Genomic DNA, 15,608 nt, shown 5'->3' with positions numbered 1-15,608 from the left:
TGTTTGTATATTTTTCATTTTCTTCATGTTTTAGAAGTATCTTTTATACTTCTGTCTAGTCACCAATACTTCATATTTATTTGAATTACTTTAGTAACTTCAGTATCCTCTGTTTATACTTATTCTGTGTTTCACCCTTAAATAATGATGCCACCAGCAATGATACAGTGTTTTGCCATAAGTAATATGTTGAAACTAAAACGTACCAAGGAATTGCATCTTTTTTTGTCTAAAACTAAGTAAATTATCATTCACTATTGATGTTTAAAGCAGCCTTAATGAAGTTTGCTTCAGACAATGAGACCCTGGCTTTTGAACATTCCTTCATGCCTTTCTCACTCTGGTTTCTAGGACATTGGGTAACTAAAATTAGGCATACTTTGACCTAATTTCAGGGGCCCCAGTGGACAAACAGCCAACAGATAGTGCTTGGGTATGTGGATTTGGAGCCAAGAGTAGACTGTGGGTTAAATGATACGATGGATTTTCAGCAATGGACCTTTAGTTGACCACACATATTTTGCTAGTATCCTGTCCGCATACCAACCCCCTGCCCCACCCCACCACTACCACCACTTAGTTTTTCTTTTAAATTTCCCTTGGAAATACTACTATGGCTCAGTTAGACTCGAAACTAATACAGTAACTACTTTGCAATCCTGACATTTCCCAGAGGAGTTTACCCTTGCTTTTGTATGTATTTACTTTGTTTTCAATGTTTAAGCTTTTGTCTTAGGTTTCTTAACACTTAAATTGAAATTTCTAATAGTGATCTTAATCTGGTTTTTCCTTTGATGCTTCTTCCCTAGGTAAATCATTTTGCTTGGTGTCTTATAATCTCTCTTCTTTTCCCAAGTTATCCACATCCCATTATTTTTTCATATTTCTTCTAGCTTACATCTCTCTCTACAATCAGACTTATGTTTAGTTGCACTGTAAATTCTGACAGTCTTCCCAATGCAAAATGATATGCCTAGCATTTTTCTCTATTTACGTGTAGCAACAAAGTACATATAGGTTAGTGTTTCATTATTAATAGTAAAATCCATCTTCCATGATACCAGGTATGAAACATAGTTATCAGATTGGCCATAGGTAATCAGAAAAATGTGGAAAGGTGTTTCTTACTCACACTTTCTTAGTTGTAGTAGGACTTTAAAAACATCCCACAAGATACATTTAGTACTATACAAGTATTTCAGGTGTTCCTGTTAAATTGCTTTAAATTAAACAGTGTAATCTAAATGGCTTTTTCTGCAGAACAGCTTCTATAATATATCTGCTAGTACTGCCACTGGGATGCATATGTAGTGATAATTTGGTACTCAGAGTTTTTTAAATTAAAGAAACAATTATAAATGTTTATCTTTCTCAGAATAGGAAGTTAAAGTCATATTTACTTATGTTTATACTGTCTTGGCTTTATTTGGCACAATATAGTGAATAAACCCTAAATGTTTGCTAATATATTAAAGCTTCCAGTGATACCCCTTGAGGCATATGCAAGAATGTAGCCAACTGCAGAGTTAGAGGGAACAGTTCACAAAGACTGCCCTCACTTCTGATACCAGTTGTGAGGTTGGAAGATTCCTGGAACCATTCTCAGGTTCAATAATTTGCTACAAAACTTCACAGAACTAATTGGAAACTATTACATTGACATTTACAGTTTATTATAAGGAGAGAGTTCAGATTAAAATCAGCCAAGGGGAAAAGTGCGTAGGGTAGAGTCTGGCAAAGGTACTAAAGACTGAACTTTTGTCTTCCTCTCCCTGAGGATCATGGACAAGTTACTTTCCTAGCATCTGTTTGTGATACAGAGTATTGCCAACCAAGGCAGCTCACTAGAACCTTGGTGCCCAGAGTTTTTATTGAGGCTCCATCACGTACTGCCTATATGGCTGGCCTTTACTTGCCAACCCTTCTGCAGTAAGAACTGATAACCACATAGCCCAGAGTCTCCAGGCAACCAGTGATACTCCTGTTGAGGTATGAAATTCAAAAGTCCTATAGATTGTCTTCCAGAGCAAAATCAGACTACTGGGAGAGGATCTCTTTGGGTAAGATTAACTCCTCACTGTACAAGGTACCATCTGCAAATTTAGTAACATACTTTTGGAGATTTTAACCCTTTATTTGAGTCTGCACTCTAAACATACACAAAAGCTTTTTTCAAGAAAGTGTTGTACATTTCTGGTCAATGCAGTGGTAAGCTTTCATTATAATTTTCGTTATTATACCCTTCATGAATATCTCTCTCGTTTCATTTCTTGTTTCTACTTAGCAACCTCTATGCCCTGTCTTGTACTTCCTATTTTAAGCTAATTTAATGTTAAAGAATCCTTAGTATTTAGATACCTGCATTTCACTGGTTATTTCTGATGAATAACAACTTATGGCTTATTTTCTCCGTGTAGCTCTTTAATCTACTAAACACTTTTCAAACATTTTGTCAAGATTAACCAAGTCTTTGAGGAATATTTTCTCCCATTTTCCAAGTGGAGAAATTGGGCCATAAAATTATTTCTTCAAGACCAAATTAGTTGTAAGATTAGTTTTTCTGTTCTGCTTAAATTCTGCAAATGACGTACTTACTTGCTGAAACCAAATTTCATTATGTTCAAGCCTCAGTGATTTTCTGATCACAAGATATCTGAAAAAAGCTCTTACTACATTTTTAGATATATAAGGTATATGTAGAAAGGGTAAGTTTTGTTGTAGATGTATTTTGGTCTACTTCATTAATTCAATATTCTACTGTAGCAGAATAAATGAAATGCTACTTTGAATAGAAATGGTTAAATTTGGACACTAACATTGCTCTTTCCTCATTACTGTTACATTCTGCACTGCCGTCTTAGGATGTCAACCATGGATTAACTGAGGTAAGTTTGGTGTAATAAAGTCTCCTGTTCAGAGTAAGATACACTCTGTGTTGTCTTAAGTGATTGGAGATCCCAAGCTTCCTCTTTTTTGTGACTGTAAAACATATATATATTTATATATATATATATATATATGAATGAGTGTATAGAACTTGCCCTATATAACATTTCAGAGGAATTTTCTGAAGAAAATTAGACCCTTTTTTCTTTAGTTAACATTACACCTATATGATGCCTTTCAACAATGTTTTAAAATATTTCCTATCCTCTTAAAGTCTTTCAGAATAAAATTTATAGTGTCCTCAGAATACAAAAAAAGCAAACTTGTAAAATTTAACAAAGGCTTACACAGAAGGCAGAAAATATTTTATGTTAGAGAAGTGGAATTATCTTCAGTTTTTAAACTAATAATTGATATTCAACATGGTCATAAAATTGAATAAACTTTCAAGGTTCTAGCATTTTGGCTTACATAATCAACAATCCTGAATCACCTTTTTTTTAACACTTGGGAATTTTGTATTATACTTCTATTATAGACATTAGGTTTTGTTGTTTACTTTGCTTTTTTTCCCAGCACTTGAATCAGTGACATATTTAGAATTAGTTTCAAATTATAGGCCCAGCATTGTTTGCTTCCTCACCCTCAAATAGAAGCAGCATATAAAATTATGAAATCAAAGAATGCTGGGGCCGATGAGGACTTTAGAAATTGTCTCAGTCTTCTAGTTTCAGAGTAGTAAAAAGACTAGAAAAGTCATCAATAGCTGGTTAGTGACAAATACAGAGTGGAGGGTAAAATTGTCATATGAAAAATAGCCAAGAATGACAATTTACTTAAGGATTAATATAACTCAGCATGTTGTCTTACATGTTGAGAACAATGAATTGATAATCTTGTGTTCTATATGGATTAGGCACTATTGAATTATTTCATTGTTTTTGATAGCTATAGTTAAAAGAAGCCTGGACAAATTGAAATATATTTAAAAGATGGCAGTTGGGATGAAGTAGAGTTGGAAACCATATTATTTTTCAGGGTGGTTGGAAAAACTGGGCATATTTAGTGTGGAAAAAAGACAACTTAGGGAGAATATGGCAGCATGAAGTATCTAAACCATATAAACTTCCCTCCGGGGGCAGAATGAAGACTGAAATAGAAAACAAAGTGATACATAGAAATGCAGATTCAGATTTAATATAAAAAGCTTTCTAATAACTTAAAGAGAGTGGCTTCATGGTGTATTAAGTCTTCACTGGAAGCCTTATAAGGAGAAGGGACTCTGTGTCAGAAGTAGCACAAAAATTTTGCTTTATTGGATACATGGTAGAAATACATCCTCTAGCTGATCTGTGACTGGCAGTTCATAGCTCTTTGTATTTTTCTGGCCTATTAAAAACTTTGCAGTCAATCACTATTTCATCTGCTAGGATAAATAATAAGGCGAATAATATCAACTATTATTGATCAGCTTTGTAGGTTGACAGAAAATAATAGTGCTAATCATGCTTATTTTGTATGTTGAATGACAAATTTTGGGGCTCACAATAATGTTGGCACCCTATGGCATGCAGTAAATATGAATAAGTAGGTTGCTTATCATTGGCCTCAGTTGCTAGAGTAGCCCTAACATATGAGAACGGGGTACTGTATTTAACAGAGGAGCCCCAAATTTAGAATATATTTCCAATATAGTTCACTGAAACTTCTAGTTTAATATAGGTTAAGCAAAAGATACCTGTAATTTACAATTTTATGGGTTCCTAAGTATACAATTCTCTCCCAAAATTGGGAATTAGGGTTCTTTATTCCAGTGCTTCATCTAATTATCAGTATAATTCCTGAATGACACAAAGCAAATAAACCAAGAATATGATCAACTTTACACAAGAAATGACAGTACTTATAAGAAATATGTCACAAACCAGTTTGTACTAATAAGCTAATTTTTTATTTCCAGTTGGCAGATATCCCGGTTACAATCTGCACATATCCATTTGTATTTGACGCCCAAGCAAAAACTACTCTGTTACAAACAGATGCAGTCTTACAGATGCAGGTAAAATGTTGTATAGTACTAGTTTAACTTGAGAGTAGTTTTAGAATTGTTTCTGTGGTTTTTTCTTAAAGTAAATATTTGAAATGTCTTTGGGGATACTTTGTACCTTTGTAGTCTTGTCTTTTGCAAAGGTACTTTTACCAAAGTATCTTTAGTACTTGTAAGACTATTGGATGTAAATTGTGCATTCTTATAAGGGATACTTAAATATATTTAAAAGGAAATAGAATAATTTATATAGAATATAAGGAAATAGAATTTAGATTTTTATCATTTTATATTTTAAAATGGTATAATCTTTCATCACAGAAATATGTAGCCTTTATAAACAGTTTGATTTGTTTCCTTGATAAAATGTTGGTTTGTTTCAAATCTTGCTGTATTATGTATTCCCTACCTATGTACTTAGTAGAAGATGAAAGTGAGTAAAGATGAGATGATGTTAGAGTAGGAGGCATTTGATCACATGTTGGGAGGAGGGTGTGAAATTTCTGTGAAGAATGTTTTAGTAATAATAAGGTGTTTTGAGGTTGGTTGTCTCCTCCTCTTTGCTCTTTTCCTCCCCCCACTTATGTTGAGTGTTTTTTCCTTTATAATGAGAATTTTAAAAACTAGTTTACATTGTGAATGTGAAGGAATACAATAGTTTTACTTTTACCTTTTGAACTTGTAAATTAAAAAGGTTTTGAGTTTTTTTCCTCTGATAGAGAATATCAGACTATAGAGCTGAGGACTAAGAAAGGATGAGATGAGACCTTGGGTACTTGATATTCTAAAAATGCTTTTAAAAATTACCCCCGTCCTACTTTTGTTAGCAGTTTTTATTCCTTTAAAATAAATGCATTTGATGTTCTAAATTCTTTCATAGTTTTAAACAATAAATAATACAAAGAGGAATTTTAGAGCTGCACTTATTTCTGTTTTCATCAATGGAAGAAATAAGTATTTTTTGCAAGGTTCTATACTATCAATTGGATTGCTGGGTTTTTCCAGCAGTCTTTGTTAAAACAATTACTTGGTGCTTTCGATGTACGATATTTCATTTTAGAACAAGAACACAAAGAAAATCACAGGAAAAAACAAAAATAAAAGCTTTAAATTGGTAAAAGCCAAATGTTTGGAGTGTGAGCACAAAAGGTGATCACTTTGAGCTTCCCTGGTGGCTCAGCAGTAAAGAACCTACCTGCAGCGCAGGGTCCTGGGTCGGGAACATGCCTTAGAAAAGGAAATGGCAACCCACTGCAGTATTCTTGCCTGTGGAATCCCATGCAGAAAGGGACCAGGTGGGCTATAGTCCATGGGGTTGCAGAAGAGTCAGACAGAACTTAGTGACTAATAACAGTAACATTGTGATCAATCTACTAGATGACTTTCTGTAAACCTTTTGGTTGACCAGGCTGTTTCTTATTCTATGGAAAGGTATGTTTTAATGCAGTTTTCTTTTTCTCCACACTTTCCATCCTAGTTATTTTTTGAGAGACAACAGTGTTCAGGTTTATCATTATTATTATAGTTCCATGCTTATTTAATGGTATCATCAGTTATACATTACTACAAAAATTTCAAAAGGATAGTTTTTTTCTTAGAATATAGTTTTTTAAGCTCTGATGCTGTGTTAAATACTGTGTTAGGTGCTATGTGAATTCAATAATACAGTAATTTGTTTTTTTTATTGTTCAGTTGCTAAGTCATGTTCAACTCTTCACAATCCTATGGGCCGTGGATAGCTATAAATAGGTAGAGGTTAGCTTATCCAGTCATAGTAGCTTCTTCCTAGCATTGTTGTTAAATTTTTAATTTTTGTTTTCTAGATGGCTATTGACCAGGCCCACAGACAGAATGTCTCCTCTCTTTTTCTCCCAGTGATTGAATCTGTGAACCCTTGCCTAATTCTAGTGGTACGTAGGGAAAATATTGTAGGAGATGCAATGGAAGTCCTTAGGAAAACAAAAAATATAGACTACAAAAAGCCACTCAAGGTAATTTAACATTTTCTGTTGTATAATTGGAACTTTTATTCAGAAAATATGTTTAAAGTTTTCCTGTTTATTTTTATAGTATCTTTGAATCTTAATAAAAATATACTTAAACAAAATTATAGCTATTAATTGCTGAACATTTATTCATAATAAATAATGTATTATAGAGTCTCCAGAATATACTTTTCATTTCTTTACACTCAGTGTTTGCATTATCCTCTTTTAGGTTATATTTGTTGGAGAAGATGCTGTTGATGCAGGAGGGGTACGCAAAGAATTTTTCTTGCTTATCATGAGGGAATTATTGGATCCTAAATATGGCATGTTTAGGTATTACGAAGATTCCAGACTCATTTGGTTTTCTGATAAGGTAAAAAGTCCAGCCATCTAAATTACTTTTGTAAATAAAGACACACACACCCCTATATATTTCAGCTTAACTCAGTAACTTACTAGATTCCTAACATTCACAGATCTGTTTTATTACAATTTTAAAAATCATAAACTTGGATTTACAGTCATTAAAACAGATTATGCTTATCACACATTTCAAATTAGCAAAAGAAATTAAGGAATGGTCAGCCTGAAAAATGATGTTGACTGTTCTGCTGAGTTAGATTTGAGGATTGAATAGCTACCAGATTAACTTTCATTCTGGGGAGAATCAATTTATCGTTAGGGGTCATTGATTTCTCTCCCGTGTCATATAGGGCAGAGATAACTATGCAGCAAATGATATTTCATGATCTAAGTTCTTCCCATCACATAAAGTCAATGCCTACTCACTTACCTATTTTCCACTGCTATGCGTGCATACTCAGTCACTAAGTCAGGTCCAACTCTGTGCAACCCAATGGACTGTAGCCCACCAGGCTCCTCTGCCCATGGGTTTTTCCAGGCAAGAATACTGGAGTGGATTACCATTTCCTTTTCTAGGGAATCTTCCCAACCCAGGGATCAAACCCACGTCTCCTGTATCTCCTGCATTAGCAGGTAGATTCTGTACCACTGAGCAGCCTTCCACTTTCTAGCTAAAACTGGCAGAGGCAGAGTTGGGTAGTTATGACAGAGCCCCTGTGGCCAACAAAAGCTAAAATATTTACTATCTGCCCCTTTACAGAAGAAGTTTGCTGGCCCCTGATTTAGAAACTGTAAGTGAAATGGGTGGTTCAGTTTGTAGAACTCTTGAGTTGAAAGAAATTTGAATTATGTACTATTTGTTCTAAAAACCTTAATATATTATTTAGTCATTTCTTCCAGGAGACTGTCCTTTGTGATGTTAGCAGTCATGATGATCAGTGCCTAGGCTAAATTTATTAGGGGTTGCAAAATGATGCTACTCTTAATTCTGACATTTCTTTTTCATTTTTGTAGCTTAAATACTTGTAAGGAAATTTCCTCATCTACTATTTGATCCTTAGTAATACAGTTCATATGAGATCTTTTACATTCTGTCTCTGTAGTTACTTATTTTTCACAAGAATGAATCTGTTCATTAGCATACCAGGGGTGACAGTTCATTTTTTGATTTTGTTTTCAAATGTTATTATATATTCATGGATTAAACATATTTGATGTTTTTCAATCCATTGCTGTATGCTGTGCTCAGTCGCTTAAGTTATGTCCAACTCTTTGCAACTCCACAGATCATTGCCCAACAGGCTTCTCTATCTGTGGTATTACTCCAGTGAGAATACTGGAGTGGGTTGCCATGCCCTACTCCAGGAGATCTTCCCAACCCAGGGATCGAGCCTACATCTCTTGCATCTCCAGTGGATTCTTTCCTGCTGAGCCACCAGGGAAGCCCTTCAATCCATTGCAGTTATTATCTTTATTGGTATTATCCCATTTTTGTCAGAAGAGCTCTTCCACTTGGCACCTGAGTCCTTTTGATATAGTCTTAATACTCTGCTTCCTAGATAATAATACTCAGGCTTCCCAGGTGGTACTAGGGGTAAAGAATTCTTGTGCCAATGTAGGAGACGTTAAGAGACATGGGTTCACTCCCTAGGTTGGGAAGATCCCCTGGAGGAGGGCGTGGCAACCCACTCCAGTATTCTGACTGGAATAATCCCATGGAGAGAGAAGTCTGGTGGTCTGCTGCAGTCCATGAGGTCACAGAGAGTTGGACACAACTGAGTGTCTGAGCACTAATACTCTTTTAAGTAATTTCCTTGCTACCTGGTGTACTTGGTATGATAAAATGTTCTAGACTTGTACATTACTGCCTAACAATATCAGCCTTTCAACCAATATTATGATAACTGTAAAAACAGTTGACCCTGGAACAATAGAGATTTGAACTGTGTCTTTTCACTTATATGCAGATTCTTTTCAACAACTATATACTGTGATTCTACACTATCCTCAGTTGGTTGAATCTGCAGATAAAGGACCAGCTAGAAGATTATACTCAAGTTTTCAAGTGCACAGGGGATCAGCATTCCTAACCCCTGAGATGTTCAGGGGTCAACTGTAGTTCTAATTGTTTTGCAAGGTTTTTTGCCCCTTGAGTATACCCTAGGAGAGAGGCATGTTCGTTAGAAGGTTAGAGTAGGGGGAAGGGTGTTGGAATCTTGAAGAAGAAAGAAGAGTGAAATAATAACCCAAGGGAGTGGATCTCTCTTACCTTTTCAGTTATATCTTGATTTGGACAATAGGAGCCCAATGGAGCTGGCTCCTACTTAGTGTACTTTTGACATGTCCCCATTTTTCTTTCATTATTCTTTAAATTTGGTATACAATTTGGTACAGAAAATGTTCCATGTGGTTTTGTGTTTTCCATACCCTAGTCCTGACACTAGCCATTTCTTCTAAGGGCCCTGGCTTCTTTAAGTTTAAAATGGTACTTAGAAGTTCACTTGTGGATGCTGAGTGTACTCACGCCTCAGAGACAGTGTAGGAAGGAGGGAGGAAATCAGAGGGCCGTTTGTTCTTTTTAATTTAATATTATTTTTTAATGAGGTAAAATTTATAAAACTAAGTTCTTCCTCTGAAGAATTTTTTAAATACACAGTTTGGGGGCATTTAGTACATTCACAGTGCTCTGCAACCCTCACCACTATCTAGTTCTATTTCATCACCTCAAAATGAAACTTGTAGACATAGCAGTTTCTCCCCGTATCCTTTCAGCCTCAATCACTGCTTTACTATCTTTTTCCATGGATTTGTCTGTTCTTGATATTTGCTGTTAAATGGCCTTTGGTATCTGACTTCTCTCATTTAGGATAATGTTTCCAAGGCTCATCCATTTGTATCATGTGTCAGTACTTTATTCCTTTTTGTAGCTGAATAATGCTCTGTTGTATAGCTGTACCACATTCGTTTATTCGTTCGTTAGTTGATGGAATTTTGGGTTGTTTACCTCTTTTGGTGAAATACTCTTGAATAGTACTAGTATGAAAACTTGTGTGCAAGTTATTGTTTGCAGTTATTTTGGATCTGTACTTACGAGTGGAATTGTTAGGTGATGTGATAATTCTGTTTGACTTTTTTGAGGAACCACCAAATTGTCTTCCACAATGGCTGAACCATTTTACATTTCCATTAGGAATATATGAGGATTCCAGTTTGAACATTTGCTACTTTCTTTTTTAAAAAAATATATTTAAAAATGTATTTTATGCATGTATTTATTTCTTCTTACTATAGTGGGTTTGAAGTGATATTTCATTGTGATTCAGTTTGCATCCCCTGCTGACTAATGATGTATTTGCTTGGCCATTTGTATACCTTCTTTAGCAAAATGTCATTTTTAAGTTGGATTTTTATTGTTGTAGTTTTAAGAGTTCTTTTATGTATTCTGGATACTAGATTTTTGAGAAATATATGATTTGCAAATATTCTCTTCCACTATGTGAATTAACTCTTCACTTTCTTGATAATATCCTTTGATATCAAAAGTTTTAAATATTGGTAAAGTCTTTTCTCAGTCTGTTTCATATATTGGTGCTTGTGCTTTTTGGTGTTATAACTAAGAAACCATGGACAAATTTAAGGTCATGAAGATTTACCCCTGAGTTTCTTAGAAGAGTTTTATAGTTTTTGCTGTTATTTTTAGGTCTTTGATATATCATGAGTTCATTTGACTATTGTTTGAGGTAAGAGTTCAACTTCATTCTTTGTATGTTAATACCTGGTTGTCTCACCATTGTTAAAGAGACTAATATTCTTTCCCCATTGAATAGTCATGGCATCCTTGTTGAAAATTAATTGTCCATCATTATATGGATTTATTTCTGGACTCTCAATTTTATTCAGATGATGTATATGTCTGTTCTTATGCCAGTACCACACTGTCTTGTTTACTATAGCTTTGTAGATTTTGAAATTGCAATGTGTGAGTCTTCCTACTTTGTTCTTCCTATTCAAGATTCTTTTGACTATTAGGAATCCTTTGCAATTCTGTATGAATTTTACAGTTAGCTTTCCATTTCTGCAAAAAAAGAAAAAGCCATTGAGATTTTAATAGAGAATACATTGAATTTGTACATCAGTTTGGGAAGTATTGTCTTCTAGTCTATGGACATGGGATATCTTTCCAGTTATTTAGGTCTTTTAATTTCTTTCAGCAACATTTTGTAGTTTTCAGTGTACAAGTCTTACGCTTCCGTGGTTAAATTTATTTCTAATTATTTTGTTTTTTTTGATGCTGCTGTAACTGGAATTGTTTTCTTAGTTTTAGTTCATTGCTAATGTGTAGAAATACAGCTGATTGTTTTCTGTGTTGATCATGTGCTAAATTCATTTATTATATCTAATAGTTTGTTTTATGGACTCTTTAGAATTTCTGTTTACAAGATCGTGTCATCTATAAATTCAGTAGGTTTAATTTTACTCTTTCTTTCCTATTTGGATACTTCTATTTCTTTTTCCTATCTAATTGCCCTGCCTTCAACTTCCAATATGTTTTCAAATGCAAATAGTGAGAGTGGACATGCTTCTCAATTTTTCCTGATCTGCGTGGAATGTCAGCTGTGGATTTTCATAAATTCCTTGAATCATGTTAAGGAAATTCACTTCTATGCTTAGTTTGTTGAGTTTATTTATCATGAAAGGGTGTTAGATTTTATTCACAATTTTTTTCCTGCATTAGTTGAGGTGATCATGTGGTTTCTTTCCTTCATTCCATTATGTGATGTATTACATTGGTTGATTTTCTTATGTTCAACAACCTTGCATTCCTGACCATTCACTTGGTCATGGTGTGTAATTCTTTTTATATAAGCTGCTGGATTCAGTTTGCTAGTATTCTGTTGACAATTATTCTGTTATTATTAGGAATACTGCTTTATGGTTTTCTTTGGGGGGTGTGTGTGTGTGAAAGATGTCTTTGTCTGGCTTTGTTATCATGGCATCCCTAACCTGATAGAATGAGTTAAAAACTGTCTCCTTCTCTTCCTTTTCTAAGAAGACTTTGAGATTGATAGGTGTTAATTCTTCTAAATGTTTGGTAGAATCTGGTCTCAGGCTTTTGTTGGCAGGTGTTTGATTGATGGTTCAATCTCTTGTTAAAAGTTTCTTTAGGTTTTCTAATTCTTCTTATATAAGTTTGTGTGTTTGTAGGAATTTATCCATTTCATCTATATTGTCTATTTTGGTGGCATTCGTTATTCATAATTGTGGCCTAATTACTCATTATTGTCTTATAATCCTTTTTATTTTTATAAAGTCAGTAGTAATGCCCACACTTTCAGTCCTAAATCTAGTAAGTTTTCTCTCTTTATTTCTCGGTCATTCTAGTAGAGGTTTGTTAATTTTGTTGATCTCCACTTTAACCTTTATTATTTTCCCCGTCTGCTAGGTTTGAGTTTGGTTTACTCTTCTTTTTGTAGTTACTTAGGATGTAAAGTTAAGTTATTTGTTTGAAGTATTATTTCTTTTTAAATTTAGATGCTTACAACTATAAAAATTTCTTTTTGAACACTGCTTTCCCTGTCGTCCATAAGTTTTTGTATGATGTGTTTTCATTTTTAGGAGTTCAAGTATTTTCTGATTTCCCTTGTGGTGGTACCTTTGACTAATCTTTTTTAAAAGTGTGTTGTTTAATCTCCACATCTCTGTGAATTTTCCATATTTCCTTCTGATGTTGATTTCTAGTTTCATTCCATTATGTCCTAGAAGGTTTATTTTATGATTTTATTCTTTTAAAATGTAGCCATTTAAAGTTAATCATTTATTGGCTTTATTTCTTATTCATCTAGTTTTCTTGTGTTTGTTTCTTTTGTTTTTTCCTTGTAATTCTTGGCTGTTTATTATTTTAGAATGTGACACTGAAATGCTACCTAGATACTTTTGTGTCTGGGCATATGCACATTTATGTTTAGGGACCCCACTCGTAAAGTGATTAGGTAGAGGTCTTTGAAGGATGAACCTGCCTATGTCAGCATGTGTAAGCTTTTTACCCTTTGTGTTTACAGGCATGGTTGTAGCCCTGGCTGTCAGTGTTCTTCTAGTAGTGTTCCAGACACTGGAAAGGGAAGCTTGGATTCCCATTGTTCACTGTATAGACTTCCATTTGATCCCTTTGTTTTTGAAGCAGGACCCCGAGCATCAGTTGTCTCAGATTCCAGAGCTTCTTTGATTCATCCTTTCTAGAAAGTCAGAGGCCTCTCCCGTCAAGCATCCTGTTTTCAACCCCTCTCTGATACTTAACTCTCAGAGTTATGTTTTACTAGCTGAGCTAGCTGGAATACCTCTGACTTCACAGGGATAGACCGGCACTGTCAGTTCCTGAGCCTACAGCATAGATGAGCTTGTTTTTTTTTACTGGCTTTTCTCACAAGCTGCTGTTTCCATTTTTTCTGCTTTACCAAATCAAACCAGCCATTTATTTTTCATATCTTGAGATATTGAAATTTCTTTCGTGCTATTGAAACTCCTCCCTATTCTTTTTTCTTGTGAATTTATGCCATTTATTCCTGTATTCTCATCTACAGGGATTTCTGGAAGAAGAGATATTAACACATACACAGTCTGCCCTGTTTAAGGACTTTTTGAGCTTCAACACAATGTAGGGACATCACAGAAGAAAAAGAGAAATCTGACCAATGAAAAATATGAGATAACAGAACATAAAAGGCATATATGTTTTGAATATGACACAGGGTAATAACCCTAACATATGATGTATTCAAATATAAATATATAAGAAAACACTAACCCCTAAAAGATAAATGGGCTAAGGACACAAAAAGACTTTTCAAACACACACACAAATCTATATTTTTAGTATCACTAGTAGTCAAAAATGTACAGTGAAACACATTTGTCATTTTTTAACTCAAATATATTTTATGTGTGTATATAGATGAAAATGTGAAAAGATAGTCATTTTCCTGGACTACAATGGCAGTATAAACTAGAACAGTTGTGGAGGAAAAGAGTTTTTATGGTATGCTTAGCATTCCTTTGACTTTGAAATTCTTCCTTGCAAAGCAGAATTTCTTCTATGGAAATATTCCAAACTATGGACCAGTATATATATACACACATATATATATATATGCAAAAAAGATACCCATCTTATTTTGAAAATTACTAGCTAATTAGAATGTTTATTGAGCCTTTACTGTGCGCTGTAAGAACTATGCTAAAAGCATTTTACATACATGATTCCACTTAATCCTCACAATAACCTTATGAGATTAATACTGCTTTTATCTTGAAAACACTGACATTAGATAGTGAATGAACTATGTCTGGAGCCCCAGATCTAATTTAAAAATTTCTTCTGTTAATTACATGCTCACAGAATTTCCTGTGAACATACATTAATTCTTTAAAAATTATTAAATCTTTAATTCTTTAAAGATTACTGAAGGAAACAAACATTGTTTTTAATATTTTAATCATCTAGATGTCCAACTATAGTTATTAATAGCTAGTTTAGCAAGCCTTAATATTAATAGCTAATTTAGCAAGCCATGATACTTCTATGTGATTAATATTCAGCCATTAAAAATCATGTTCTGGAAGAGTAATGACATAAGAAATACTTGTGTTGTAATTAGAAGAATGAGAAAACCTTTAATATGTTTTATATTATTTTTCTGAACTTATAGTAGATGGAAATACATTAAAATTTTTAAAAATCATTGTCCCTGGTGTTTCTAAGTGATTGAGTTACACAGGTGTTTAATTTATTTTCTTCCATAAGCTTTTTATTTTTCAAATTCTGAATGTGTATAAGTTTTTAAATCAGAAAAAAGTTCTAGTAATCATTTCATTTAATATAATGCTTAGTGATGTGAAAATGATTATATTTCTGGGGGAAAAGTCAGTTGTGAAATTATATGTATAGTATCATGTCCACTAGATTTTAGTTTTGTCTCTCCTAGAAAATACATTGAATGAAAATGTGCAAAAATACTAACAATAATATTGCCCCAGGAAGATAGGAATGAGAATGAACTTTTTTCTTTTTATTCATTAATTTTTTCTGTATTTTCAGACATTTGAAGACAGTGATTTATTCCACTTAATTGGTGTTATCTGTGGATTAGCAATTTATAATTTTACTATTGTGGACCTCCATTTTCCTTTGGCTTTATATAAGAAACTGCTAAAAAAGAAGCCATCCCTGGAAGATTTGAAAGAACTGGTCCCTGATGTTGGGAGGTTAGTTGTAAAAAGTGGCAAGAATGGGGTTTAGAAAATAGGAAATGGGGGATGTACAGAAATTT

The 15,608-nt window shown here is 33.8% G+C and overlaps 1 protein-coding gene across 5 annotated transcripts in view; it reads left to right on the top strand.

The window, feature by feature from the left end:
* Positions 1–15,608, top strand: part of HERC4 (HECT and RLD domain containing E3 ubiquitin protein ligase 4) — a 127,608-nt gene that overhangs the window by 99,390 nt on the left and 12,610 nt on the right. For 3 of the 5 annotated variants that reach the window (XM_027530872.1, XM_027530874.1, XM_027530876.1), the window contains exons 16-20: positions 2,862–2,885; positions 4,847–4,945; positions 6,757–6,924; positions 7,151–7,294; positions 15,377–15,543. In XM_027530872.1, coding sequence (XP_027386673.1) covers positions 2,862–2,885; positions 4,847–4,945; positions 6,757–6,924; positions 7,151–7,294; positions 15,377–15,543 — 602 coding nt within the window. The remainder of the gene's footprint in view (positions 1–2,861; positions 2,886–4,846; positions 4,946–6,756; positions 6,925–7,150; positions 7,295–15,376; positions 15,544–15,608) is intronic. The other 2 variants (XM_027530873.1, XM_027530875.1) reach the window with 2 other exon arrangements.

Source organism: Bos indicus x Bos taurus, chromosome 28 (genome assembly GCF_003369695.1).
Source record: "Bos indicus x Bos taurus breed Angus x Brahman F1 hybrid chromosome 28, Bos_hybrid_MaternalHap_v2.0, whole genome shotgun sequence".
Lineage (NCBI taxonomy): Eukaryota > Metazoa > Chordata > Mammalia > Artiodactyla > Bovidae > Bos > Bos indicus x Bos taurus.
The sequence above is the reverse complement of the archived record's forward strand: the minus strand, read 5'-3'. Positions and strand labels throughout refer to the sequence as shown.